At 39.9% G+C, this 27721-nt stretch overlaps 1 protein-coding gene across 1 annotated transcript in view; it reads right to left on the bottom strand.

Moving 5' to 3' along the window:
* The window catches only part of LOC103177658 (poly [ADP-ribose] polymerase tankyrase-1), an 81573-nt gene that overhangs the window by 33509 nt on the left and 20343 nt on the right, over positions 1 to 27721 (bottom strand). Inside the window, exons 4-7 of the mRNA XM_042344781.1 lie at positions 23843 to 23879; positions 19173 to 19248; positions 16718 to 16765; positions 3666 to 3760 (exon numbers count right to left, since the gene is read on the bottom strand). Of these exons, the coding sequence (XP_042200715.1) occupies positions 3666 to 3760; positions 16718 to 16765; positions 19173 to 19248; positions 23843 to 23879 (256 nt within the window). The remainder of the gene's footprint in view (positions 1 to 3665; positions 3761 to 16717; positions 16766 to 19172; positions 19249 to 23842; positions 23880 to 27721) is intronic.

Genomic DNA, 27721 nt, shown 5'->3' with positions numbered 1-27721 from the left:
ACAATAGGTTTGTGAACATAACATAAGAAATACTAGATGAAAAAAAGACCAAGGTCCATCTAATTCGCCTTTCATCTTCCTGCCAGTTGTGAAAAGTCTTAATCAGCTCGCTCAAATGTGGAAAATCAGACTGGTGTAATGCAAAGTAGACGATTCTGACTTGATTTGGATTTTTAATTAAGCCCAAGTCTGGAACTCCACAAATCTGGTCTACACCAAGTAGTCGAATGTACCACTGAAGGAGCACTTCAAAGCTATTTAGACTATAATTGTAAAAACATTCCAAATGTAGACGCAAATCTTAATTTTTACTACGTTTAGAAAAAGCAGATGTACTATGAAGTCTACCAAAACATTTAACATTTTGTTGTATAAAGATCTCAAATGCTTAAAGCATAGTTAGGATCTTTCACACATCTCCTTCAAGCATTATTGTTGGTAACTTGAACTGTCCTCATATTGTAAATTAACCAGATGACAATTCTTAGCACCTGATACAGATCATAAAGACAAGAGCTATGCATCTCTGAGTAAGGTGACAGAAGTGGACCATTAATATCTTAGCCTTCCATATAAATAACCTTTATGTTCTTGATGACATGTAGCAGGAGATTACTGTAATAACACACAGACCCTTAAGTATGTCACTTTTCTTGGATTATTCTAAGGGTAAAAAGAAAATGCAGTCAAGAGTGATCTTAATGCTTCTGTGGGAAAATGTTTGGCAAACAGCAGTACTTTGTTTATTGCTTTTGTAGAGCAGCAGAGCTTCATCGCAAGGAGCCAAAAATAATAAATATTTAATTCAGAAAGCCATGAAGATGACAGAGCAAATAAACTGGTCAACCTCTGAGGAGGAATTTGTTTGAATATAAAATGATCCCGGATGAAGGTCAAAGCTGAGGAGAAAGAGTATGATTTATTTCTTCAAAATTATGAGGCATAGGAACATAGGAATAGGATTAGGCCCCTCAGCCTTTCGAGCCTGTTCCGCCATTTAATTAAATCATGGCTGATCTGTACCCCAACTAATCCTTTCAATTCCAATTTCCCACTTTTGCCCCATATCCCTTAATACCCTGACCTACCAAAAATCTATCAACCTCAGTTTTGAAGGTGTGGATGAGGTGGAATTAAGACCACAAAAACAAATCTAGAGGGTAAAAGTATAAAATTTCAAGCAGGACCATGTAACAAAATATTTTTTCTCATAGATCTGCGACAGTGAACAATTAGAACTTTTTTCCATTGTGGATTTCAAGATGGAAGTAAACAGGTACATGAAAGATAAAGGCTTGATGGAGTATGAGGATAAGAGTGGGGCAATGGGATTCACTGGACAGTTTGCTTTGAGAACCTCAAGACTCAATCATAAAGGAGGTGAAGGAACAGGGAGACCTGGGGGTTCATATAAGTAAATCTTTGAAGGTGGCAGAACAGGTAGTTAAAGCTGTTAAAAAAGTATATGGGATGCTATAAATAGGAGTATAGAATAGGAGTATAGAATACAAAAGTCAGAAAATTATGATGAACCTTATGATGAAGGATTATTCTCCTTGGAGCAGAGAAGGTTAAGAGGAGACTTAATGAAGTTTTCAAAATTATGGGGGATTCGACAGAGTGAACAAGGAGAAACTATTTCCACTGGCGGGTGGGTCGGTAACCTGAGGACACAGTTTTAAAATAGTTGTTAAAGGAAACAGAGGGGAGGCGAGGAGAAATTTTTTCAGAGCGAGTTGTCTGGATCTGGAATGCATTCGATAGCAACTTTTAAGAGAAATAGATAATTATTTGGGGAGGATACGTTTGCAGGGTTATGGGGAGAGCGCGGGAGAGTGGGATTGATTTGGATAGCTCTTTGCAAAGAGCCGGCACAGACACGATGTGAGCAGTTAAACAAGACACCACGTTTCTGCACCGACTCTGCAAGGTGGATGCAGTCAGCGCCTGAGCTGAGAACCACAGAGAGCCTTGGTCTTGTCGACATTCAACTGGAGAAAGTTTGAGTTCATCCAGGACTTGATGTCTGCCAAACAATCGGTCAAAACAGCAGTGGTTCTGAGGTCGAGGGTAGAGGCAAAGGCAGAGAGAGAGAGATGAGTCTTCTCATATATGTGAATTTGAACCTCGTGACTGACTGCAGATGCTGTCACTGAGTGAAAGTATGTAGATCGTGAAAAGAAGAGGACCAAGGATATAGTCCTGAGGAACACCACAAGTGACAATGTGGAGGCAGGAGGAGAAACTGTTAGAAGAGATAAAAAGGAGACGCTGGGATAGGTAGGAGTTAGTTCAAGACAGATCTTTGGAGGTGGATCAGAGAGAAGAGGCAGTGAAAAGAATGAAATGGTAATCGGTATCAAAGACAGTAGAAAGATCAACAACAACAAAGTACATTTATAGAGCGCCTTTCACGTTGGAAAGACGTCCCAAGGCGCTGGTTAGTGAATTTTTTTGGGGGGAATCAATCAATTCATATATAACAATAATGGTTTGAATGAATTTGCAAGTGATATGAATGAATCAAGGTGAACAAGGCATAGAGAGCCCTCGTCACACAGAGAGAATGTCATTGGTAGCTTTGACCAAGGTGGTCTTGGCGCTAGGGATAGGGTGAAGGTCAAACTGGAAGGGTTCATAAATAAAGCAGTGGGGTTGATGGTCCAAATGCTTTTTCTCATTTTAACCTTTATAATATTTCTAAGCTTACTATTGTATTAACACTGGTTATAGGATATGTTCTTCATCTCAAATTTCAAACACTTTATTGCATACAGCATAAAATCAGTTCAAAGAAACCCAACCCATACACAGATTGGTTTGTGGCAAGATGTCAATACAGTAGAGACTTAATATCATATTAATGAGGATATAAAAACAAGGATAACTCTCCAAAAAACACAATCTGAGTACTGACCAAAAACATGTATTGTGATCATTATGGATTAATTTCTCTTCCCAGATCATAACCAGTTTCCATCTTTCCCTTCTCCTTATGCTAACAGTGCTAACAACAACAACTTCTTCCATACACACAATGCCAATCCTTATTCTCTCCTCCATCCCACACAGTACCAAGCCCTTTTGTCTGTAGTGAACTGGTTGAACACTCTGACTAAAATGTGCATTTGCTAATAATAATAATAATAACCCTTTATTTGCTAGTTTTATATATTGGGAAAAAGTCTCAAAGGATTTACTTTATAGTAACTGTGCGCTTTGTTTAGGTGATTGCAACTCCATCTAAGATTACTAAACTAAACACAGAGTGGGATCCATTCTGTGCGGCTCAGTTTCATAGTGAACATTAGCTTTTGCAAGTGAGCTGTTGGGGGAAGATGTATGGTGAATATCATTTACTGGAGAAGCATTTATCCAGGAGCGAGTGGTATGAATAAGCAAAGCATACCGCAAGAGATATCAAGATTGATTTCTACAATTTATTTTATAAGCGATTCCACTTACACTACTTCTCTCGATCCTTCATTCCAATCACCAATAAAATAGTTGTAACAAATACTCAATTTTCACATCCAAATACTCTTCAAGTTAACATCTTTGTAAATGCAAATTAATTGCATTTAATTTGACCGTTTTGAATCACAACTATAAAACTACTAAGGAGGTTGTCAAGTACACTACTGGTTAAAATGTCCTTTACTCACCCTTTGTCCTTAGCGTGTACATCAGCACCATGCTGGAGAAGAAGCTGAACAATCCGGACACGGTTATACCCAGCTGCCAGGTGAAGAGGAGTAGACTGGAGGTAAACAACGAAAAATAAAAACAAATGAGTGCAACAATAAAGCTATATTTGACCAAAGGGAACATTGTTGATTTTAAAGAGAGAATCATGCTTTCAGTAAGAAATAATTCCTAACAGCTAGTCACAGCGTGATCATAAAATTGTGCACAATCTTGAATTCTTGTAAGCTCAATTCCGATGTTCTCTTCCAATTTAACTTTAATTAGCAGTCAAATATGAATGATGGATAGTTACAAAAGTTTGATAACACATCAGAATGTCGCCAACAGCATCTAGACCATTAAGTTAGAGATCAGCCTAATAAAAATCGATTATTTTTTCTGATTTTCACAATGATATTAACAATTACTTTAAATTAATTTTTCAATTATAAATTTTGACCACAATGGATGCCTTCCACGTTGTCAGGTCATCAGAGACATCAATTCCTACATACTGCGCAGGAGCACTAAGAGCAAGAAAGGCCAATGGATGCAGCTGGCCTACTTATGTACAGACACAAGCGCAACACATAGGAAGTGACATGTGTGGCAATCTGACTTCCTGAAGTTGGTCGTTGTTATCATTAAAAAGTGATTTAAAAAAGTTTGGCAATGAAAATTTATTTTTGAGAACATTGGAAAAAAATATTGATGTTTGCCAATTTTAGTGATTTCCACCAACCCAAAATATAAATCAACATTTGTCCCTGCCATTTCTTCCAAGAGTTCAAGTTTTGAATATTAGAATTAAGGATTTTAGAGGATTTTAAATGATCATGAATGTCCTGAAATGCTGGATAATTCTATTATTTAAATTCCGGTGCTGCATTCCTGCATTTAGCTTTATAAAATCACCTGCAGTTAGTTTCATTGATATGAATGAATGGTATGAAATGAAAGTATGAAAATGGAAAGTTAACAAGTGGTAAATTTGTTGCAGTGCACTTTGCCTAAATTTATATAATTGCTTGTTCTAACATTTTACTTACAGTCACTGAAGGATAAAATATTCAATAATATTTTATGCAAGAATTAGATGTCATGCCTTAATCAGAAGATTAAGGTTTTTTCCAATTAACTTGGCCAAGTATAAGTGCATGCACATGCAAATAAAGCCTGGTCAAAACTACCAATATCTGCACATTTAATAATGAGCTTGCAACCAGACCAATGGAAAGGTAACTGCAGAAGTACCTTTTGTCTACGATGTTTTACAAACCTCAATAATGTGGAAGATCCAGTAAACAATTTATTTCTATTATATCAACAGACCAGTGGTTCTTACTGCAGAATAGCAACACTTGCCAGTTTGTGGCCCGAAAATGCACATTTTGAGAAAGAAGGACACATCTCAGAATGTCAGACAAACAATGGTTGCAGCATCAAAGTACCGTAGGAGTTGTCTTGATTTAAAATGGTAAAGCTACTTTGTCAACTCCTTTTAAAGTACCTTGAGCTTTAATTTTATCTTTTATAAGAGTTTAATACAGCTGAATGTACTTTGGAAAGAAAGACAGTACACAATTAAGTGGTGAATATTACAGTACCTTTGATGTTTTGAATTATAAAGCTAAGGGTTTGAAATGTTGCACACTCAAGAGCATCAACTTGTAATATCTCCACAGTATAAATCCTAAACTAGATTTTACTTTCAAGATCTGCTTATCCCAAGGATTGCTGAAATTATTGATCTACCTTATAAAATGAAAATCTGCACAGTAATATGGTTTGGGGTAAATGGAACTGAAACAAAACATACCTTTAAAAATAAACTTAAAATTGATCAAATATTTTACTGTAGCAATAAAATTCTGAAATGTTTCACGATATATTTTAAATGCCTCCTCTCACTGCATATGACCACCATCAAACCAAATGTTTACAGCCAGAAGGCGACCATTCAAATTGTATCTGTATTAATGCCAGCTCCATGAATGAAGCTATAACCTCATTCCCTTGCTCTTTCTACGTAGGTAGTAGTTATTTTTTCTTCATTTATCCAATTCTCGTATTGATGCTTTTGTGGATCCAGCTTGACTAGCCATTTATCTCTGTTTCCATATTCTTAATAATTCTTTGTGTTAAAAAAAATCCCTTTTCATAAAAAATGTTTTGCATGGCTATGGAGAAAGAGTGGGGGAGTCGGACTAGTTGGATAACTCTTTCAAAGAGTCGGCACGATAGGCCGAGTGACCTCCTTCTGTGCTGTATGATTCTAATAAACCTGCTATTGATTCATTAATGATTGGGGATAGTTTCTCCATTTAACCCACCAAAATTATTCACAATTTTAAAAGCCTCCACTCGATTGTCTAGTATTTTATCTGTTCAAGCAAAAACAATCCATTTTTTCAAATCTCTTCTCACTGAAACTTCTTAGCCTTAGTTGATTCATCATGAATCCCCATTATTCACTCTGTGATTATGACTCCATAAAAGGATTCTTTTCCAAAAATGAATTCAATACTCCTGACTTTTTTTCCCACAAATTAACATCACTCCTTTGCTCTTGTAATGGCCCAATTTATAAAGCCTAAAATTCTTTTCACATTTTAGCACTTTCCCTTTACCAGTGAAGAGATGATGGACCGGGTTATAGACTTTTTTGTATGGCGGTATGCTAAATTGCGTGTGTACCCAATTGCTAAAGTAATAACGGGGCAATTTTGCACACATCATTTTTCAGTAAAGTACATTAACTCTCAACTATCCTTTCTACCCCATATCTTTCCATGTCTTGCTCTGCCTTCCCCCGCCTCCGCAACATCGCCCGGCTCCTCCACTGACTCACACCGCAGGTCGCCGAAACGCTCATACACGTTCATAACATCTAGGCTTGACTACGACAACTCACTGCTTATCGGCCTCCCCAACTCCTCCCTCCTTAGGCTGCAGATCATCCAGAACTCTGCAGCCTGTGTCCTCTCCCACACCAGGTTCTGCGACCCCATCACCCCCATCCTTGCCCAACTCCACTGCTTCCCATCACACAGAGGATACAGTTCAAGATCCTGGTCCTCACCGTCAAAGCCCTCCACGGCCTTGCTCCCCCACTACCTCTGCAACCTTCTAACCCCCTACCAACCTGCCCGCTCCCTCCTCTCAGCGGGTTTTTTTACTAAGAAAATAATAGTCGAAGATTGAAAGGAAAGGACCCCTTCTCCCCCTCTAACACTAATTTCTAGTAGAAGGAACACATGCAGTTTTTTTGAGTTCAATCATATAAGAAATTGGTATCGGACAACCCCGATATAAAACACTGCTCCGAGTCCAACCCCCACTTTAAAGAGAGTTCTGGCTCATCAGGTTACAATTAACGTCACTTCCTGCTCACTGCCAATGCAAAAAAAAGCTTTGTTTACAAAGTGATCTCAGCAGCACTACCTATGCATCACAAAACATGAGCAGCGAGCTGGAAGTGACAAAACATGTCAACTTCCTGCACCACGAGAGCAAGTATTCTTCTTTGCAAAATTAAAAATCTTTGTAAAGTAGCACAACTAGGTTAGCACATTTCCCCATTTCACGAGTTCAGATGAATAAATAGAGGCAACTATTATAAGATATACATCAGATACTATTATATAACTTTCCAATCCATTTGATATCATCCTTCCAGAATATCAACTCTTGCTTTCAATTAAAGCATCACAATGTTTCTCAAGTCCAATGTCTACGGCTTGAGCAATCTTCCAAAATAGTTAGTTTGCTTACAAAATACACTGTCACTACACTTTACAGTAAATCTTTTGAAGCGCTTCAGACATTCTCCCAATGTGATAAGCGCGATATCAAATACAAGGCTTACTATTATTTTAACTCCTTCCAGATGTTGAATATATTCTATGTGAAAAATATTTCCTGCACTGTCCTTAAACTTCATAATACTTGACTCTTTTGTTGCCTAAGGATTACCTATCTTTTAAGGTTGTGGATATTTTACTGTATAAAGCATCTTAAAAATATACATCAGAGGAACGATTCACAGAAGCTCAATTAAATTCCTCTTCCCCATCAAGAACAGTGAAACTTTTTGGCTACAAACGACAACCTCCTAAAAATAGAGAATAATCCTGTCTTGAGATTTCCACAGGAATTGCAATGGGTAAAACTAATTCAAAACGGAACATCTTGTTGCCTTTGCATAAGCAGTCACTGCCTGGAAATAGTCAATTCTGCAGTTATTCTGAAGTCATAGAGAACTGCTGAAATTATACATCAAACCACTAAACTTCAGGACTTCCTTGTTCCACAAAATATTTTCAGTGAATGCAGCTTGTTGTGATAGATCAAACAGGATGCTTGTGAAAAATAAACCTCATTTAACACAGTTCTGAACTCGAGGGAACATTTTAAATGCCTTTGACAAGGTATTTCTGTGTTGAGATAAATTTCCCCTGAAGATATTTCTAAAACCTTTCCCAAACTATCTTGCAAACATTTATAACAAAATTACATTTGTATCGTGCCTTTCACGTCGGGAGGACGTCCCGAGGCGCTGGACCGTCAGTGTTTCAGACCCGAGCTGGGGGTCGGAATTGGAGATGATGGAGGGTGGGGGTGGGGGGGGTGGGGAAGAAGGGTGATCGAGAGCACGATCGAAGAGGAGGGTCTTGAGACGGGTCTTGAAGGACACAAGGGAGGGGGCGAAGCGGAGGGACTGCGGGATGGAGCTCCAGATGATGGGGGCAGAGTGGCTGATGGTGGAGCGGGGGACATTAAGCAGGCTGGAGCACGCTGAGCGGAGCGAGCAGGATGGTAGGGGGTTAGGAAGTCGCAGAAGTAGGGGATAGCAAGGTCCCGGAGGTCTTTGAAGATGAGGACCAGGATCTTGAACTGTATTTTTTGAGTGATGGGAAGCCAGTGGAGTCGTGCGAGGATGGGGGTGATAGGGTCACGGAGCCTGATGCGGGAAAGGATACGGGCTGCAGAGTTCTGGATGTTCTGCAGCCTACAGAGGGAGGAGATGGGGTGGCCGACAAGCAGGGAGTTTGCGTAGTCAAGCCTGGATGTTATGAATGCGTGTATGAGGGTCTTGGCGGCCTGTGGTGTGAGACAGTGAAGCAGCCGGGCAATGTTGTGGAGATGGGGGAAGGCAAAGCAGGTCATGGCACAGATGTGGGTTGGAAAGGATAAGTGAGGGTCAAACAAGATGCCAAGTTCCAGACTGGCTTAGTAAGGTGGAATGTGCATCCACGGATTGCGATGCTGTCAGCTCCTGAGGTGTGGCAGCGCTGAAGGAAGCCAATCAAGAGGGCCTCGGGCTTGCAGATTGACGTCCCGCTGAAGAAAGTTAGCTCTCATCTAGGACTTGATGTCCGCAACATTGCCAGACTCCGCCACTGCCTCACCCCTCAGGCTGCCGAAACAACCTCCCACTCATTCGTCACATCAAGGCTCGATTACGGGAACTCCCTCCTCATCGGCCTTCCCAACTCTTCCCTTCACAAGCTGCAGATCATCCAAAACTCTGCAGCTCGTGTACTCTCACGCACCAGGCTCCGTGACTCCATGACTCCCACCCACGCCCGACTCCACTGGCTCCCCATCCCTCAGAGAATCGAGTTCAAGATCCTCATCCTCACCTTTAAGGCCATCCATGGCCTTGCCCCCTCCTACCTCTCTGACCTGCTGACTCCCTACCAACCTGCCTGCTCACTCCGTTCATCGGGCTCCGGCCTGCTCCATGTCTCCCTCCCTAGCCGCTCTACCACCGGTGGCCGGGATTTCAGCCTCTCTGCCCCCACACTCTGGAACTCCATCCCACGGTCCCTTCGCCTCGCTCCCTCCCTTGCCTCCTTCAAGGCCAGTCTCAAGACCCTTCTCTTCAACCATGCCTTTGGTCTCCCTCCCACCTCTCTGCCTTCCCTGACCCCTACACCACCCCTCCCCCATGCTCGGGCCCCAATACTAGACTGTTCAGCGCTTTGGGACTTACTCCCGACATGAAAGGTGCTCTATAAATGTAATTTTGTTGTTGTTGTTGTTTGTGAATATAGACATTGAAGAGGAGGGAATCAAGGACAAAGCCCTGAAGAATGCCGCACGATATGGTGCGGGGGCTAGAGAGAAACTGTGTAGAGATGAAGTGGAGGCGGTGTGAGAGGTACGATCTGAACCATTCAAGAACAGAACCATGAAGGTGAGGTGAGAGGAGAGGCGATGGAGGAGGATAAAGTGGTCAACAGTATCAAAGGCAGCAGAGAGGTCAACGAGGACAAGGAGGCAGAGGGAGCCCTGGTCGCAGATGGGCAGAATGTCATTTGCTACTTTGACCAGAGCTGTTTCAGTGCTGCGGGTAGCACAGAATGCATCCAACTTTCTTTAGATACTTTCCAAGCTAGTACTTCAAATTCACTCTTCATTCAACTAAGAGAATGGAAACTTTTTAGAAACTAATTGTTGGTACATAGAAACAGGAATAGGCCATTCAGGGATGGGGTTGAGGGAGCAGGTGGTTGGTTTCATGCAGATTATAGTGATGCTGAGAGAGTAGTGGGAGACAGGATCGAAGGTATGGAAAGAGGGATTTGTAGGGGCCAGGGTGTGAGGGGGAGAAATGGAGAGGGTAGTAGATGGAAGGGCAGAGACCGCTGAGTGGATCCCCTCAACTTTGGTTTTGAGAAAGTCCAGCATTGCCTCCCAGTTGGCATTGGAGGTGAGGATGGGCAAGGCGTGAGCGGGTGGGCAGAGGAGCCGGTTCGTGATGGAGAAGAGGAACCTGGGTTTAATGAGGCGAGGGCGGAGCAGTAAGATTTGATAAGGTCCAGCCAGATCTGCCAATGGACCGTTAGGTTGGATTTAAAGTAGGTACATTCAGGGTCACACACCTGTGCCTTACGGGAGCAGAGGTGACTGATATACCGTGGTGACTTTCGTGAGTAGGAGATGGTTCAGGAAGTGAGGGAAGCAAGGGCATTGAGAGGAGTGGATATAGGAATTAAGCACAAGATTGGTTGTCTTATACCTAATCTTATAATTGAGCACGATAGCATTAATAGTCCTACTCTTGATAGAAACACTGTACAGATCTGAACCAAACTTAAGTTAATTGCTATGAACAATTGGAATACACAATCACTGGACATCATAGCAACAGTGATCCTGCCCCATAAAATGAATATCGGACATCAATGTTAAAGTGTTGGCACCAATAACACAAAAGGACCACGTTCAGGAAGCTGCATAGAATGGTACAGTAGACTCACTCGTGACCTCTTCTCGTCTCCAAAGTGGCTTAGATGATAGACGGTTCCTGTTGGGTAGGGGAAAAGGAATGGGGAGCAAGGAAGAGGAAAGAAAAGACTACAAATTTGCAATATTTCACAGCCAGGGTGACCATAAAAGAGGGGATGGACAAAAATAAAGGCTGAGCATAAAAGCCTAATGCATTGTGTGGAGGTCTTACGTGAATCTTCAATCTAGTGTGTAAACATGGGTAAGCATGCATGACCAATCTCAGTGAGAAATGGCTAATTTTCATGCAAACAAAAGTGTAATTTAGGAGTGAAAACAGGAGGCAGATTTTCCCCCAATGGGTAGTGAAAATCTGGAACTCTCTTCCCCAAAAGGCTGTTGATTCCGGATTCACTCAAATTTTTAAGACTGAGGTGGATAGATATTTGTTTGGTCAGGGCACCAATGGATATGAGACAAGGGCGGGTAATTAGAGTTGAGGTACAGATCAGCCATGATCTTATAGAATGGCGGGACAACAACAACAACTTACACTTATATAGCACCCTCCACGCGGGTTAGTGTCTCAGAGCTTTCAAGGGAACATTCAAGCGGCTGAATGGCCTACTCCATTTTGTGGAGTCCTGTAGCTCAGTGGTTAGAGCACTCGCTTTGCAAGCGAGAGACCTGAGTTCAATTCTAGGCAGAGGGCGAAACCTTGGGCAAGTTTTCTTACTCCACACGCCTAATAATAATCCCTCCAAAACAAAACAATAATAAATTGGTCATTTTCAATCCATGACTGTTTGTGCGACATTGCTATGCGCAATTGGCTGCCGCGTTCGCCCACAAATATACAGTCAATTCACTTTACAGTATATTCTGTGAAGCGCTTTGGGACGTCTAGAAGACGTGAAAAGCGCTATATCAAATGCAAGGATTATTATTATTATGACTCCTGTTTCTATATTCCAACAATTGTTTTAAAAAGTTTCCATTCTCTTAGTTGAATGAAGAGTGTATTTGAAGTACTAGCTTGGAAAGTATCTAAAGAAAATTGGATGCATTGATGAACTTCGACCTCACCATTTTTAAATCCAGAAAGGAAATCATTCAACTCAAGTTCTTAAAAAACGCATAATCAGCAATTCATGAAGATATCATGTCGTTTTCATGTGATATCTTCCACATCGTGTTTTGTTAATACTTATTAAGAATACAAGTTACTGTTGCTGAACTGATCTGCTTGAAATTGATTTCTTCAAATTACTGAAGGGATTGCTCAATATTCATTTTAAAGTCTCAGGACTTGCATAACATTCCAGTGCTTTTAGCCAATGATTAAGCAAATTTTAAAGGTAATTGATTAAAAGCAAAGTTGAAGCTGCATGATTTATGAATCCGTGAAATTATACCCATAATGTGCAAACCACACCACAGTCATCAGTAAATTGGAAAAATTAGAGCGTTCTATTTACGCAAAGCAATTGTGTGTTCATATTAGCTACCCCTGCTTACCTCCAACATCTAGCACAAATATTATTTTCACAAGCAAAGTCTCAATTCTTAATCTACTGCTGAACAATCAAACCAACTACATTGGTTTGCTTGAAAAGGATAGAATAAAAATAATGATCATAACCTACAACATTCATGGTGAGATAAGATAAAAACATAGATCAAGAAAGCAGATTTCAAAGGGATGAAGGAGACTTAGCCTACATAACCTGGTTAGAAAGATACCGAATGAAACTGCATACTTGAAATTGGAGATATTTAAATGAGATGGGTAAGGGACGAGTTAAATGTATGCTACTAAGACTAAATGGGTACATTAAAGGTCTAATTATTAAATGGGGAAAACAGAAAAAAATTAGTTTACAAAGGTAACATTTGAGAGATAGTTGATTATACATAAGAAAATAATGAAAAATGTAAAACATTTAGAGAAGCAAATAGGAAGTTAGAAAGCCTAAATGGAATGAAAAAAGATTGGTAATCAACATTAAAAATAGCACAGGTTGTTATAATGTTACAAACACTTATAAAGTAAGCGGTTATTATAAATTAGATGGGATCATTTGAGAGCCAAAGCAATCAATCTAAAATAATAAAGAATGGGAGATAATAATATTCCGTCAATTTGGTATACCTCCCAGAGGACATCCTAAAGTGCTTCACGGGATAATAATGTAGAGTGCGGTGACTGTGTTTTGTTGGCGAACTCAACAACTAATTTGTGCACAGCAATATCCCAAAAGCAGCCTTGAAGAGAATGATTAATTTTATTTGGGGGATTGTTGGCCAGGGCACAAAGAGAAACTCCCTTCTCTTAAGAGTTGCTTGATACACAGGAAGGTGAAATCTGGTGTAGGACAATCAGAGCAAGTCATGAAAGTTAACAAACTGCAGCTAAAGATTGCAATGCAAACTACAAAAAAGTAGCCAAAGAGCTTAAAAGTAAAACCAAGAGATAGTAAGCGGCCCAGGATACTGAAAGACAATTGAGGAGATTGGCCACTATCCTTTTTTTAAAAAAAATGAAGATGAAAAGATTATTGTATCAAAGGACTAGAGGGTGATAAATGTTCAAAAAGGGATTAAACATGGAATTACAGTTCAATTAGTCTTATCTCAATTGTGGTGAACTTCAAGACCATAATTGGGGATGGAATTTGTAAATCCTTAAAATGGATCAGGAATTGATCCAAGAGGATCAGTTTTACTCATTTATTTTTCAGGGCATCAAAGATGTGTTGATGGGAAGAGATGTAATTGAAGTTGCATGTTTGTATTTTCTTCAGAAAGCATTTTATAAGGTATCCACATCAGGAGAAATTGGCAGTTAAAATCGTGGGCGATGTTAATATGAAACAAAAAGAGGGCTGATCAAACACAAAGAAAAAGTAACAATACAATGAATACAGAAACTATAACAAAGACAAACATTATAAAATATAATAATAATCCTTACATTTAATATAGTACTTTTCATGTCTTCTAGACATTTCAAAGCGCTCCACAGAATATACTGTGAAGTGAATTGACAGCCAATTGCACACAGCAGTGTCCCACAAACAGTCGTGGATTGAGTGACCAAATTATTATTTTTATTTATTTTTTCTTGAAGGATTATTATCAGGCATATGGAGTAAGGAAACTTGCCCAAGGTTTCGCCCTGCCGGGAATCAAATCCAGGTCTCTCACTTGCGAGGTGAGTGCTCTAACCGCTGAGCTACAGGACTCCAAACTACTCCATATTTATTGTAAGTAGTTGACAAAAAAGATACTTAATAATATAGGTAAATTGATGGAATAGTTGAAAGGTAGAAGGTAGAGAGAGCAAGGGCAAATGGATTTCTTAAATTTCGTTGGTGGTATTTATTGGATAAAATACTGGGACTTCCATCACTTGCCATTTTTATTAATCATTTGGAAACGGACATAGTTGTCTCGTACCAAATGAAAACAAACTGAGTAATTCAGGAACTTCCAAAGATGTACCTGCTGTTCAGTGCGCAGACAGGTGATCAATGCAGTAATTGGGGTTGAAGCAAATTCAGAAAACATAGCTCAGAAATTAACAAGCTTAAGTGTGGTACATGGTATGGGGGGCAGAACCACTATGACGTCCCATTACAGAAAGGCATGGAAAGGGTACGACTTAGGTTCACTCTGTTGTTACCAATGATAAGAACTTGCAGTTACGAGGACAGCTGAACAAAGAAAATTAAGAGGGCTTCAAAATTCAGAAGGGTATTGTGAAGGTAGATCATAAGTTATTATTCCTGCTGCTTGGTAAATCAGCAAGGTGGCATAAGGTCAAGATTGTTACTAAAAGGGGGAGGTTAGAAGAAAACTTTTTTTTCCATGCAGAAGGTTATGGAACACATTAGCCCAAGTGGCCATTGAAACATGGACCAAAACCACATTTAAAAAGGTATTACGTAAACATTTTACTAGGAAGAATATAAAAGATTAAGGGAACAGAGCAGGGAATTAGGATTAAGAGCAGTCAGCATCAGTTTAGGCTCAAAGGACCAATTAGCTTCCTCCTTTGCTATAATTCCAACATCTGGCAGTTATGGTTGGCATGTAGACTCCAAGCAACTATTCACAAAGCTTTACAGCTCCAAGAAGAGTCTCAATTTGACAGCTTTAGACTGGATGATGGTGACAACCTATTTGCACCAATGTAGCTAAGTTGTTCACTAAACTGTTCGAGAGACATTCCTGGTACTGGCTCGATGTTCTGCAGGAGCAGGGAGTGCACCTCTTCAAGGAAAATATGTCTTATGCACCTCTTCAAGGGAAATATGTTCTCACCCATGGAGTTTTTCATAGCTTCTATCAATTTTGTTCCAGATCAGCCAACAAAATGCAAATTTAGCAATGTATTTTATATGGCNTTTTTTTCTCTCCTTTAAAATTCCTTTATCAATACTCAAATGAGGCTCCATGCAGTAATTCTGATTAGTTGCCAAAGATTAGNAAAAAAGCAAGCAGTGGTTATGGCTATAAAGGAAACCGAGTCCACCATTCTGACCCAGATAATAAGCCTTTGATTTTCAACAGCACATCTATCTTTTGATTCTTTGTCACAGGAGATTTATAAGCAGCAAATAAAGATGTGAATACTTCATGCTTCACATACTAGATCAGTATTTTGTACTATAAGTACTAATTGGTTTGGCTATGGCTTATTCATTCTTTTGGTTGGAGCATTGTTGGTAATTGAAACACATTGAAAAGTTGAACTTTGTTTCTCTCACAGAGAAACAAAGAGATTCACAAACACTAAGATTTCTAAAGCTAAACTACCAATGCTTTAACAATTATATTTCTATGACTGGAAGTTGTTTGCTCTTTTGAAAGCAATTAGTGGTTGCCATTGAAGATAGAGAACTTTTATTGAAAACCGTTTTATGTTCTCCATTCAGCACTGTACATTGTGCTGCACACAAAAATAGAGGCCTTGCTACTTCTAGATCCCAATTTCTAAACTTCTATTTGATAACCTAAAGCTATAGAAGCACCTGCAAAGTGCACCAAAAGAAAAAAAGCAATGTAGTCTGAAAGGCCACAATATTACTAGTAACTTCAATCTATTAAGGATTCTTTATTAATTTGTATTTAAAAGATATAAAGAGAAAGAAAGTGGAAGTGGACAGGGAAAGATAGTTTTAAAAACTGTACTCCTTGATGATTCTGTGCCATCTCTCTTCACCAAACACCAGCATGGAGTCAGAAGACAAAGACGTGCTTATTGTTAAATTAGCCTCATTAAATTAGCCTCAATTAGTAATTACCTCTCTTAGTATTTGGAATTGTATTAGTTTGACTATTATTTGAGCATCCATTTACATTTTTACTGAATTCATAGATAGCTTTGCTTTAGTCACCTGAATCTTGAAATTCAATGTTTTATACATAACAGAAATCTAAAGATATTTTGTTAGGAAATCATGTTACTTCAGTGCAATATCAGCAACATACTGTTTTTTAAAGTAGCAGCCTGATTTACAAACATATTGGTCAATATTCCCTGCAAATTTAGCATTGCTGGCAGAAATCAGGAGAAATTTTGCAAGAGGAAAGAGACAAGAGTAGAAAGGAAAGAACGAAGGGAAGAAACGGACTGGCAACATGGCAAGTTGCAATTCTTAAACTATGCAAACAGCCATTTACTCTTGTAGCCACATCCATTACGTTTCGATATAAAATTAAACAAGTCACAGACGATAGATTTGACACTGCAATACCAGTAAACAACCGTAATGCATAAGAAGTGTACCATATTTCCATTTCTACATCGTAGACTGATGGGGTGAGGTTCTGCAGTCTGCAATGTTAAAAATGAAAAAAAATGCTTATTTAGTAAAAGGAACGACTATATGCAAATTTGAGCTTAGGTTTTGCCAAAAACATTCGCGATAGTAAAATAAAAGATGTATAACATCAGTAATTAGCACAAAATAAAAACATCTTCTCTAAGTAATCGTGTAATATGTGGCATGCAACCACCTGCCGAAACTTATGGTGAAAGACTTGACAGAAAATACAAGCTTCAGAACCATATTACCAGGTTTATTCATCAGATAAATGGCAGCATCGATCAAAGCAGAAAGAAATTGTGCAAAGTAGTTTGATTTAACTTTGTACTGTTTATTACACTATGTTTAAATTCTTGTATTATTTCTCCAAAGCGGACAAGCTTACACAGCACAATTTTTGTTATGTGCATGAAATACAACTGAAAATATTACAGCAACACAACATATTCAGCAAGCACTTTATAAATGAAATATACGTCAGCCAAGCTGACCCATAGTTATCAGAACAGGTAGATTCTAACACAATGAATGATTGATTTTCTGAAATTTATGTATTGTAATCTTGAAATGAAACTGCAGTAATATTAACTTCAAATCTGCTTACGTTATAGAAAGTTCCAGTCAAAAGTAGTAACATTTGCTGCAAACATCTTCAATTTTAGGGGAACAACTACATTTTTAAAAAAGTAGTATTTACATTTTTTTAAAAACCTTTAATTTGTTTTTGTCTCCTCATTTCACAAGTTCTGCAGGGAAAAAGGGAAGACACCAGGAGACCTCTACGGATTTCTGTTCTGGTTCCCCTGCTATTCACACAAATCACTAACAATTTGAAAGAGTCTACATCAAATGTTACAAAATTTACTGATGTTATCGATCTGCCAAATGCAATGACAATAAATGTATTCAAAGGGCACTAGAAAAATGAAGTAGATATGCTCAGGTGTAAAAGCTTGTTATAACTGTAAAGTAATACATATTATTTTGAAACAGTAATCATCAAATATGTGCTATAATTAAGTGCTTTAGGTAAAAGGAGAAGAAAAAGGAAACTATGGATGTAGTTATTGATCAATCACTCAAAATGTTGAGTCATCATGAAGTCATCACCAACAAAATCAATGAGAGTATATCTCAAGGGCATTAATATGCAAATCCAATGTTTTATAGATTACTGGTCAGGTTATATTTGGAATAATGCATGTAAACCGTTGGAAGGGACCTTAATGCATTGGAAAAGAGACAAGGATGATCATAGTAATGAGGGTACTAATTCCTGATTAGAAACTAGCAGAGATCAACTAGTCATTGGAGAAATGATTGAGGGGTTTGTAGGCATAGATGATGTAGATGTAAGTAGGCTATTTAACTGGACAGTCACCACAGAACCAGAGGATAAATTAAAAATGAAAAGATTCTTGAGATTAGAAATTAATCAATACTCTCCTTTCACCCTAGACTTTACTTGAAAAATGTAGTTTTAATCAACAATTTAAAAAATAAGAAGTTAAATGAATAGTATAAACTAAGATGCTCAAATACATCATTGGACGTAATGATAGAGATTAGTGAAATAAATGGTCAAAGGGTAGGAAGGTATTCATATGGCTAAACATTCTGCAGTTTTGCTTTAGGATCTGGGAGTATTTCTGCAGGACACTGTCTCACATGACCTAGCTAGGCCCCGATAATGGTCAGTCTGTGGAAAGAGCAAGGGTGATAGGCTAAATAGTCTTTTCTCTCTCCCCTTGCTTTTTCATATTCCTCAGACAGGGCAATCTGGGGTACTGTATCCACAGCCAACATCAATGCTACTATCAATAATGGAACTTAGTGGGATTGGATCTTCATTTGTATTCCTAATCTTCATCTATCATAGATGGAGCTTTTTCTAACAATGAATGGTGGTTAGGATATTCATCTTAGAAATTGACATGTCAATAATGCACTACTCTAAATGAACCTCATGCAAATCATCATTTTTTCAAGAAGTGACATTTAGACTTTTGTATGTCATGTGATAAATCAATTTTCAAAATGCTCAGAATGGATTATGTTGTTTGATGTAAATCTTCTTACTGTAAGTAGCAGAGATGTTTATTGTAAGGATAGCGAATCATTACTAAATTGAAATAGTCCATCCCTCTTTTTGAGGGAGAAAGGAAAAGCATTTTTGACAATTTACTCAAATAATTGCCTAAAGCACAGTACTAACAGTGCCAGTTTACTGATTTCTCCAGGGCATGAATGCTATTTTTCTACAATAGATCTACATGTTGTTAAAAGCCTGATCAAATAGCAGAACAAACTTTTAATTTAAATAACGAGTCAACCATTAATTAAGATTTGCATTTGCTTTCTTCCCTTGCATTTCAGTTTTAAGTAATTATAGCTGAAAAACATGCATATTCTTACCTTTCTTCCATCACTTGCATGACAGTTCACGTTTAGTGGAGTAAGCAATGCCATGAGTTTTTCTTCATTACCACTCCTGGAGATAAAACAAATTGATAGTAAAGACTACGGAAACAGCAATACAAAATTTAGTTTTTAAAGCTATTTTAAAGAAATGAGACTGATAAGCCATCTGTTAAGGTTTAAAATAATAATCCTTGAATTTGATATAACGCCTTATCAAGACTTCAAAACGTCTCAAAGGCCTTCACAGAATGTACTGTAAAGTGAATTGACTATATTTTGTGGGCGAAACGCAACAGCCAATTGAGCACAGCAGGGTCCGACAAACAGTTGTGGATTGAGTGACCAATTTTTTTTTGAAGGAATTATTACACTGCTGTGCGCAATTGTCTGCCGTGTTTCGCCACAAAATATACAGTCAAGTTTTGTGAAATTTAAAGGACGGTGGCAAAGCAGTCAGGACAGCAAGCCATTTTTTCCTTGTTAGCTTTTGTTTCTTTAACTGTGATGATTTATTCAATATTACACCCAGCTTGAATCAGATCTTAGCACCTTCTTCTGACCCAATCAGCATTCAAGTCCTAACCACATTGCATTTCTGATTCAGAATTCCCCTTTCATGTTTGATGTCCATTATAGTCTTCCCTCAAAATTTGTAACTATTGCTCATTCCAGCTCTCACAGAAAAATGCTGCTGAGAACTGTGAGAGCCTCCGCTCCTACTTACCGTAGCCAATAAACAATGCAATAGGGAGACTCAGAAGTGAGTGTGGGAACAGAAAGTTGCAGGCACAAACCCAAGTAGAATGAAGAGGAAAATAATGCCAATGATACTGTTATTTTTTCCAGAATCCAAATATTGCTCCCAGTGCTTCCACAAGAACACAAGTCACAGCTCCCAATTAAGAATGAAAAATTTGAGGCCTTGACCTTAACTGGCTATAGTGTCTATTCAATTCCTGACCATTTCGTTTGGTGAGGGCTTAAAAATTAATATTATTCTTTTTTGGGCACTCAGGGTTAAAATCAATCTCTCACTGTTATATGTATAAAACATGCCCGATGGAGAACAAAGCCCTATTTGTCCTAATCCAACATATACCTTAAGCTCAGAACACCACTTATCGCATAAATGTGAGCTCTACAATCAATGCACCAGTTACCTTCACTGTCTCAAATAATTGTCTATAGCACTGTACTAATAGTGCCAGTTTACTGATTTCTCTATGGTATGAATACCATTTTTCTACAACAGATCTGCAACTGTTGTGGGTTGATGGCAAGGAAAAGTACCAACTTAATAATAATAATCCTTGCATTTGATATAGCGCTTTTCACGTTTGCTTGAATCACTACAGTTGAACCTCTTTGTTTGAAGGATCAGTTGTATATTCGTCAGTCTCAACTTTCCTTTCCACATAATGTCATTGCTAAGCAACAGGATGACGTAGCACAGTTCCTGCATGCACAGAGATTCTGTGATTGCCATTATCTAAATATCAAATGTCACTATTTAAATAAAGGTACCAGAACAGAAAGAAAAACAAAACTGTGAAGAAAGTTGCCTTATATACAGGCACAACTCCTGGCCTCAACTCCTGGTATTTGGCAACAGTTGATTCAAGATAAAACTATCCAAAAAGTCCTACATGTACGTGCTCAAAATGTATTGCATTATCAGATCAATTATGTCAGGGTGGTCCAACCTTTTGGCTGGATGCCCCATTTGAGAAACGTTCGCGGGCTGCATAAGCCACATTTTTGCGTTTCCCTTCCAGAATCATAACATATTAATAATAAGTTGCATTTGATGTGGCGCCTGATCACGTCATTGAGATAACTCAAAGCGCTTCACAGAATATATTGTAAAGTGGATTGACTGTATTTTGTGGGCAAACCACGGCAGCCATTTGGTTAGTTATACCTGTTAACAAACTTCACATGCAGCCAAATACATCAATTGAGTGAAAAGTAACATTTTAATTTAGATGTCTGCACCCCCAAAGAAAAATGCAATAGTTAGCAGGGAATATTTCCACCAGAACTACCCACAGCAAAACAGTAGCAACAACTGCTAAGGGAAAAATAGCATCTTATTTTCTGGCTTGGTAGTTTTTTTTGCTGTTATGATAATAATAATCCATGCATTTGATATAGCACTTTATTATTTTGTTGCGATGTCTCAAAGCACTTCACAGAATATATTGTAATGTAAATTGACCTTGTAATTTGTGGGCTAAAAGCAGCAGCCAATTGTGCACAACAACTGTGCAAAACAGCCATGTATTGAATGACCAAATTATTATTTATTTATTTTTGAAGCGATTATTCCCTCTGTAAAAGCGATCCGCCAATCGGCTGACAACCGGGCTCCTAATTACTGGTGGGTAACCAGAGTTGTGTAGAGTAGGAAAATTTGCCCAATGTTTTGCCCTGCCCAAGAATCAAACCCAGGTCCTCTCGCTTACAAGGTGCCCTAATCACTAAGCCTTATTTTTTGAGGGATTATTGCTACCGGAAAACAATCTGCCAATCAATTAACAATCTGGATCCTACTTACTGCTAGTTAACCAGAGGCATGTGGAGTAAGGAAATTTGCCTAAGGTTCACCTATCTAGGATTCGAACATGGGTCCTCTCGGTTGCGAGACAAGCCCGCTAACCACTAAGCTACTAACTTCTCTCCTTTTTTCCCTTTTCCCATGTATGCTCACATTACACAGTGAAGCACAAAAATGCAATGGGGTTACTCAGCAGGTCACAGATTTCCCACAGCTTTTGGGAAACAGTTCTGTTTCTGGAAGTGATGGTTAGCTTTTGCTCATTTTGAGTTTCAATCTAGAAGGTGAATTGTACGATGGACCTTAGCTCCTAGCTTTTGTATCTTAACTATTAACATCATGCACTCATATAGCACCTTTCACATAGGATAACATCTTGCAGCACTTTGGAGAGACACCGGGTAAGAAATATGAGTACTGGAACGAGTCATCAGTGGCATTTTGCACCCTTCACACCCTGTTGGAAACCCTCTGGATTATTACCATATGCATCTGAAAAGCTGACAAGACAGACAGCACTGGTGGTTTCCCCCACAAGCAGATTTTCAGCCAGTTTTCTTAGTGAAAAACAATACTAGGAAGATTTATACCAGAAAAAGGGTGGGGGGGGGGGGAGAAAAACCAGAAAGCGCATGACAGGGGGAAATAGCATTTACTCCAAGCTTTACATCTCCTCTCTTCCACCTCCTCTCATTTCATATTTCACACATTTCACATGGAGTCTTGTGTTATACTAAAACAGTCCGTCTTCCTTGCATTTGCATTTGGCGAGCAAGAAGATAAAGTATAAAAATTGGGTTATCGGCAAATCTACTCCACTTACAATAGTTCTAAAGTTCTAAACACCGGACACAATTTGAGCACTGCCATATACACCTGAGTCTTGGAACTTTTCAAAATCTTCTCTCTCCCCCCACATAAATAATCACCATTAAACCCTTCAGCCGTCTCACAAAGGATCATGCATCGCATGGTAAATGTTCTAATTAGTGCTCAGCTGGTATATTAAACATCAGGAAATGTGAAAGTAATGCATTATGAACAGAAAAACAAATACAGCTGAAACATGTGACCATAACTACAGCCGGTTTGCAGTCACCTCAGTAGTCCAGCCACCTCACAATTGTGCGCACATTTTCAGTCTCTTTCATTGTCAATATTAAAAGATAGTCTGTCTGCTTCAGTAAACCAGAGATCTCACTATTCAGGACAACGGTCATTGATTGTGGCCACTACAGCTCCCTCTTCTGCTTCAAACACAGTACAAACACCCTCCTCCGCTACTAATCTGTACAGAGTGCGTTAGGCCTCGGGCTTCTCACGCTGTATCCTCGACGCTGGTACTGTGGATGGATTGGGCTCTGGTCGTGGATACATGGCGCGGGGAGTGTTGGGATTGCGGAAGCGGCGCGAGCTGAAAATCTACTTTACCCGGCGCCCGCGGCCTAACCTGAGCTCCTGCGGCCAATTCTTGGTAAGTGCTGTATTCAGAGCACATGGTTTGTGTGAACATTGTTTGTTTTGATTAAGTGACTGTTGACAAGTGTTGTAGACACGCCACCATGGAAGGAGCTGTCCTTGTGTGAGAGAATGGACTTAATCAAAAACAGCAAGCGCAACAGTCACAGTTAGCTGTGATCTATGGCATTGCCAGAACACAATTTGGATGCATTCTCAAAAGGTAAACTGAATACATGACAGCTTTTGTTTTAAATGCGACAATGCCTTTATTTTAATGAGATTGCAAAGTATGATTGTTGAATGTTCATCACCTTTTTCTCATTACCAATGCCATTAACATTACATCAGTGACCTGAATCACCCGACCTGTTCAGTAATCAGGTCACCTCACCAAGGTCACTTTTACCCAGTTCCTTGAGTGATCGGATTAGTGAGGTTCTACTGTACTCACACATGTAATTTACAGATCATCACTTTTCAGGCTAGAACTAAAAAATGGGGAAAAAAGAGAACATATTATTGCCTTCGTTCATTTTTCTATTGGACTGAAAAAACAGATATAACCAGTGAAACCAAGCATCACAAACATTAAAATCCAATTCTGCCATAGTTTTTATCATACATTGTGCAGAAATGTACCACATACCTAGCTGCTTCAAGGAGTTCATCTTTCTTGTATTCACCTGCATGATTGCAAAAAAAAAATCATGTTAGTGTTGATTGAAAAAAAACAGGAAGAGAAAAAATACTGAAAAGTTACACCCTATTGGGTAATGAAACATTTTAACACCTGAAGAGAGAAGTAACATTAATGTTTTGGTTCAATAATAATAATAATCCTTACATTTGGCATAGCGCCTTTCACCATTTGGAGGACTTCACAAAATGTTTCACAAGATACACTATAAAGTGGAGGAACTTGGTGTTTTTGTTGACGAACCTGGCAGCCAATTTACACATGGCAATATCATTAAGTGAGTGACCAATTTTATTTGAGGAAATGTTTGAACGTAACAATAATAATCCTCATCCTTGTATTTGGTATAATGCCTTATCGTGTCGGAAGGTGGTCTCAAAGCACTTCACAGGATTTACTATGAAATTAACCGACTTTATGTGTAGGCGATAAACTCGGATTTTGGCCTCAGTGGCATGAGAGAAAACGTTGTGGTAAAGGCGGGCAATATTACGGAGATGCAGAAAAGCTGAGTGGGTCAGAGCACGGATGTGGGATTTAAATAACGGTCCAGAGTCGAACTCGCTCCGTGAGGTGGGGCGTGCATCCATGTGGACTGATGCTGTCATTGCCCAAGATGAGAAGAGTCTTCTGTTGACATTCAACCAGAGAAGGTTAGAGCTTATCCAGGACAGGCAACCAGTCGGAGCAGCAGTGCTCTATTTACACAGTCAAACCACCATTGAAACTGTGGAGTGCAAGAAGGGGCCTATGGTTCAACCTGGCTCAGTTCGTAGCGCTCTCAATTCCGAGTCAGAAGGTCCCAAGTCAGGACTCGGTTTATAGTCAGTGTAGCCTGACAAAGTCCTGTGTTGCCAGAAGTGCTATCCTTCAGATAAGACAATCAAATGAACTACAAGTTGTGATGAATGTTAAAAATCTTAGGGCACTATTCGAAAAGAGACCAGGCCCAAAGAACCAAATGGTCCGTTTCCACTCTGCACTATATTTGAAAGCCTGGCGATCTGCCAAACACCCAAGGTCACCATCTCCTGCCTCTCGGGACCGCCATCGCACACAGACACAGAGAGAGATACACTCTGACACACACACACAAAGCTAGGCATACTCAGATTCAGAGAGAGACACAAACATTCAGACACAGAGAGACACATTCACAGAGAAACACACTCACAGAGAGACACACTCACGGACACAGAGAGAGACACACACAATCACTGACACACGAGAGATACTCACAGGCACAGAGACACTCAGACAGAGAGAAACGCAGACTCAGCGACACACTCACAGACAGAGAAGACACATATACACACACACACAGGAGAGACACACACAAACAATCTCAACAGTGGGGCCTTGGGGTGAGATCCAGAGAGAAGCTGGGCTGTCACGTGACAAATATTGTTTAAACAGTAAATTGGCCCCACCCAGGATGGACAGTAGGGAGGAGGCCCTATCCATTAACAATCTGTTGATTGCAATCATAGGTATACTTCAGGAATGAGTCTCCGATCGTCACCAACTTCCTTTGTGGTTTACTCTCCATCATTACCCATTTCTGACTTCCTCTCCAACCCGATCCACTCTACCTGTGGGTTTGTTCTGTCACTGGCTTGGTGAGCGTAACTGACAGCCTCTTTCTTGTCTGTCAGTCTCTGAATGTTTTCCCTCACGATTTGTCATATTTACTTGGTCTTTTCCATCTGAACAACTGCAATTTCTGAAACTCCCTTCACGTACAGTGGCACAGAGTTTTGTAAAGAGAGTGCTGGACACTAAGCAGGGAGTATGGAAGTGCGCGGTCACATTCAATGGCACTTATTTCCCCCTTTCCCTAGAACTGAGTTAATTTCCCTTTGTCTGCCTTTTACTTCCGTATGTCTGATTGAATCTCACAAACTTTGTGTTTTGTCTCTCATACTCACCCATTCACATTTTTGTCACGGTCTTGCCCCTTATTCAATTACACACACCTATCCCTTAGTCTCCTATCATTATCTTTTCATTCATTCTTTCACTCTCCATAATCTTTTTTACATTCACATTTAAGATTATGAATTTGTCCCACGACTTAGGAAGCAACTAGTAGTACCAAAATAGACTTTTCCTTGACTTGGAGCCAGCTCATCTGTTGTCTCCACACAAAGGAAACCTGAGTTGTGAAAATCTACCAGGATGGACTGGCATGCACATGCGCAGATGTCTTGATGACCACCTGCGCAGGGTTCGCAATTTGGGAATTCTTTGTTACCTCTGCTAATGAGAGAAGTGTGAAAAACACCAGGAAGAAAAGTACCAGATCTTCAGGCACATCTCTGGGCCTCCATTATTTGAGCAGCAGAGAATGCAAGAAAAAAATTGAGACAAAAATATTTTTTTAAAGGTGTCTCTAGAATTTTGGAGGTTGTGGAAAAGCAGCAGAGGCAACGCTTCACGTTTTGCCCCATATATCAAGCCTGTGGAGCTTATCAATCCACAACTCAGTTTAGGTTCAATACTTCATTTCATCCTTACACTTCCACTCTCTCCAACACTCTGTCCCCCAGTCACTTTCCCACAATCCTTTCAATGCTTCCTGCTCGCTTCTCATTGTCAATATCCAATTGCCAATTTAGCCTCAAAGCAATATGCAACAGCTGTAGTATAATCTTGGTGAAGTTGGAAATCAATCTTCTTTGATCCAGAGGGAAAATTGCTACTAATAGAGCCAAACTGACATCAATTTAGTTACTTAACAGATGTTTATTACTAGATTAAGTTGCTATTCCAGACAAAAAGCATCACATTATAAATGAAATGAAGGCAGCCAGAGGGTTCAGCCAGAGGTGCATGGGGAGGCTAAATTGGCTTTGGGTTTGAAATGGGAAAACCAGCCAGGTGTTAAAAGCAGCATTAATCTAGGTGTGAGGCTCTGTAGCTGGTTCCGTGTGTGTCTGTCTGTGTTAGCGCACACCCGCCCATGCCCGCCAGCATGCGCCCACCCACGACTGCCAGCTCACGCCCGCCCACGCCATGTGCATGTCTGTGTTTGTGTGAAGAAGTCAGACTCAGCTGCAACACCCTCTACAGTCAAGTGGTCAGCCAACATTTCCTACCTAAGCTGCCAGATGAACAATGGTCACAGACTAATAAAATTAGAAATAAAAATGTAATGTAGAATTATGCTTGAATTAATATTCGTGCCTACAACAACAAGATTACATTTGCATAGCATCTTTCACGTCGGGAGAACGTTCCAAAGTGCTGGACAGGGTGCCTCATTTCAGACCCGAGCTGGGGTCAGGTGGGGGGAGAAGAGAGGGAAAGGGAAGGAGGGTGGTCGATGGCATGGTCGAAGAGGAGGGTCTTGAGGTGGGACTTGAAAGAGGCTAAGGAAGGGGCGAGGCGGAGTGAATGGGGGATGGAATTCCAGAGTTTGGGGGCAGAGTGGCTGAAGGCTCTCCTGCCAATGGTGAGGCGGATGAATCAGGGGACGTGGAGCAGGCATAGCCGGCTGAAAGGAGGAAACGGATGGGTTGGTAGGGGGTTAGGAGGTCGCAGAGGCCACGGAGGGCTTTGTAGGTGAGGACCAGGATCTTGAACTGGATCCTCTGAAGGATAGGGAGCCAATGGAGTCGGGCGAGAATGGGGGAAATGGGGTCACGGAGTTTGGTGCGGGAGAGGACACGGGCTGCAGAGTTCTGGATCATCTGCAGCCTGTGGAGGGAGGAGTTGGGAAGGCCGACAAGCAGGATGTTCGCAGTCAAGCCTGGAAGTGATGAAGGCATGAACAAGAATTTCAGCGTCCTGAGGGTGAAGTAGTGGCGGAGTCGGTCGATGTTACGG

Source organism: Callorhinchus milii, unplaced genomic scaffold (genome assembly GCF_018977255.1).
Source record: "Callorhinchus milii isolate IMCB2004 unplaced genomic scaffold, IMCB_Cmil_1.0 Scaffold1, whole genome shotgun sequence".
Lineage (NCBI taxonomy): Eukaryota > Metazoa > Chordata > Chondrichthyes > Chimaeriformes > Callorhinchidae > Callorhinchus > Callorhinchus milii.
The sequence above is the reverse complement of the archived record's forward strand: the minus strand, read 5'-3'. Positions and strand labels throughout refer to the sequence as shown.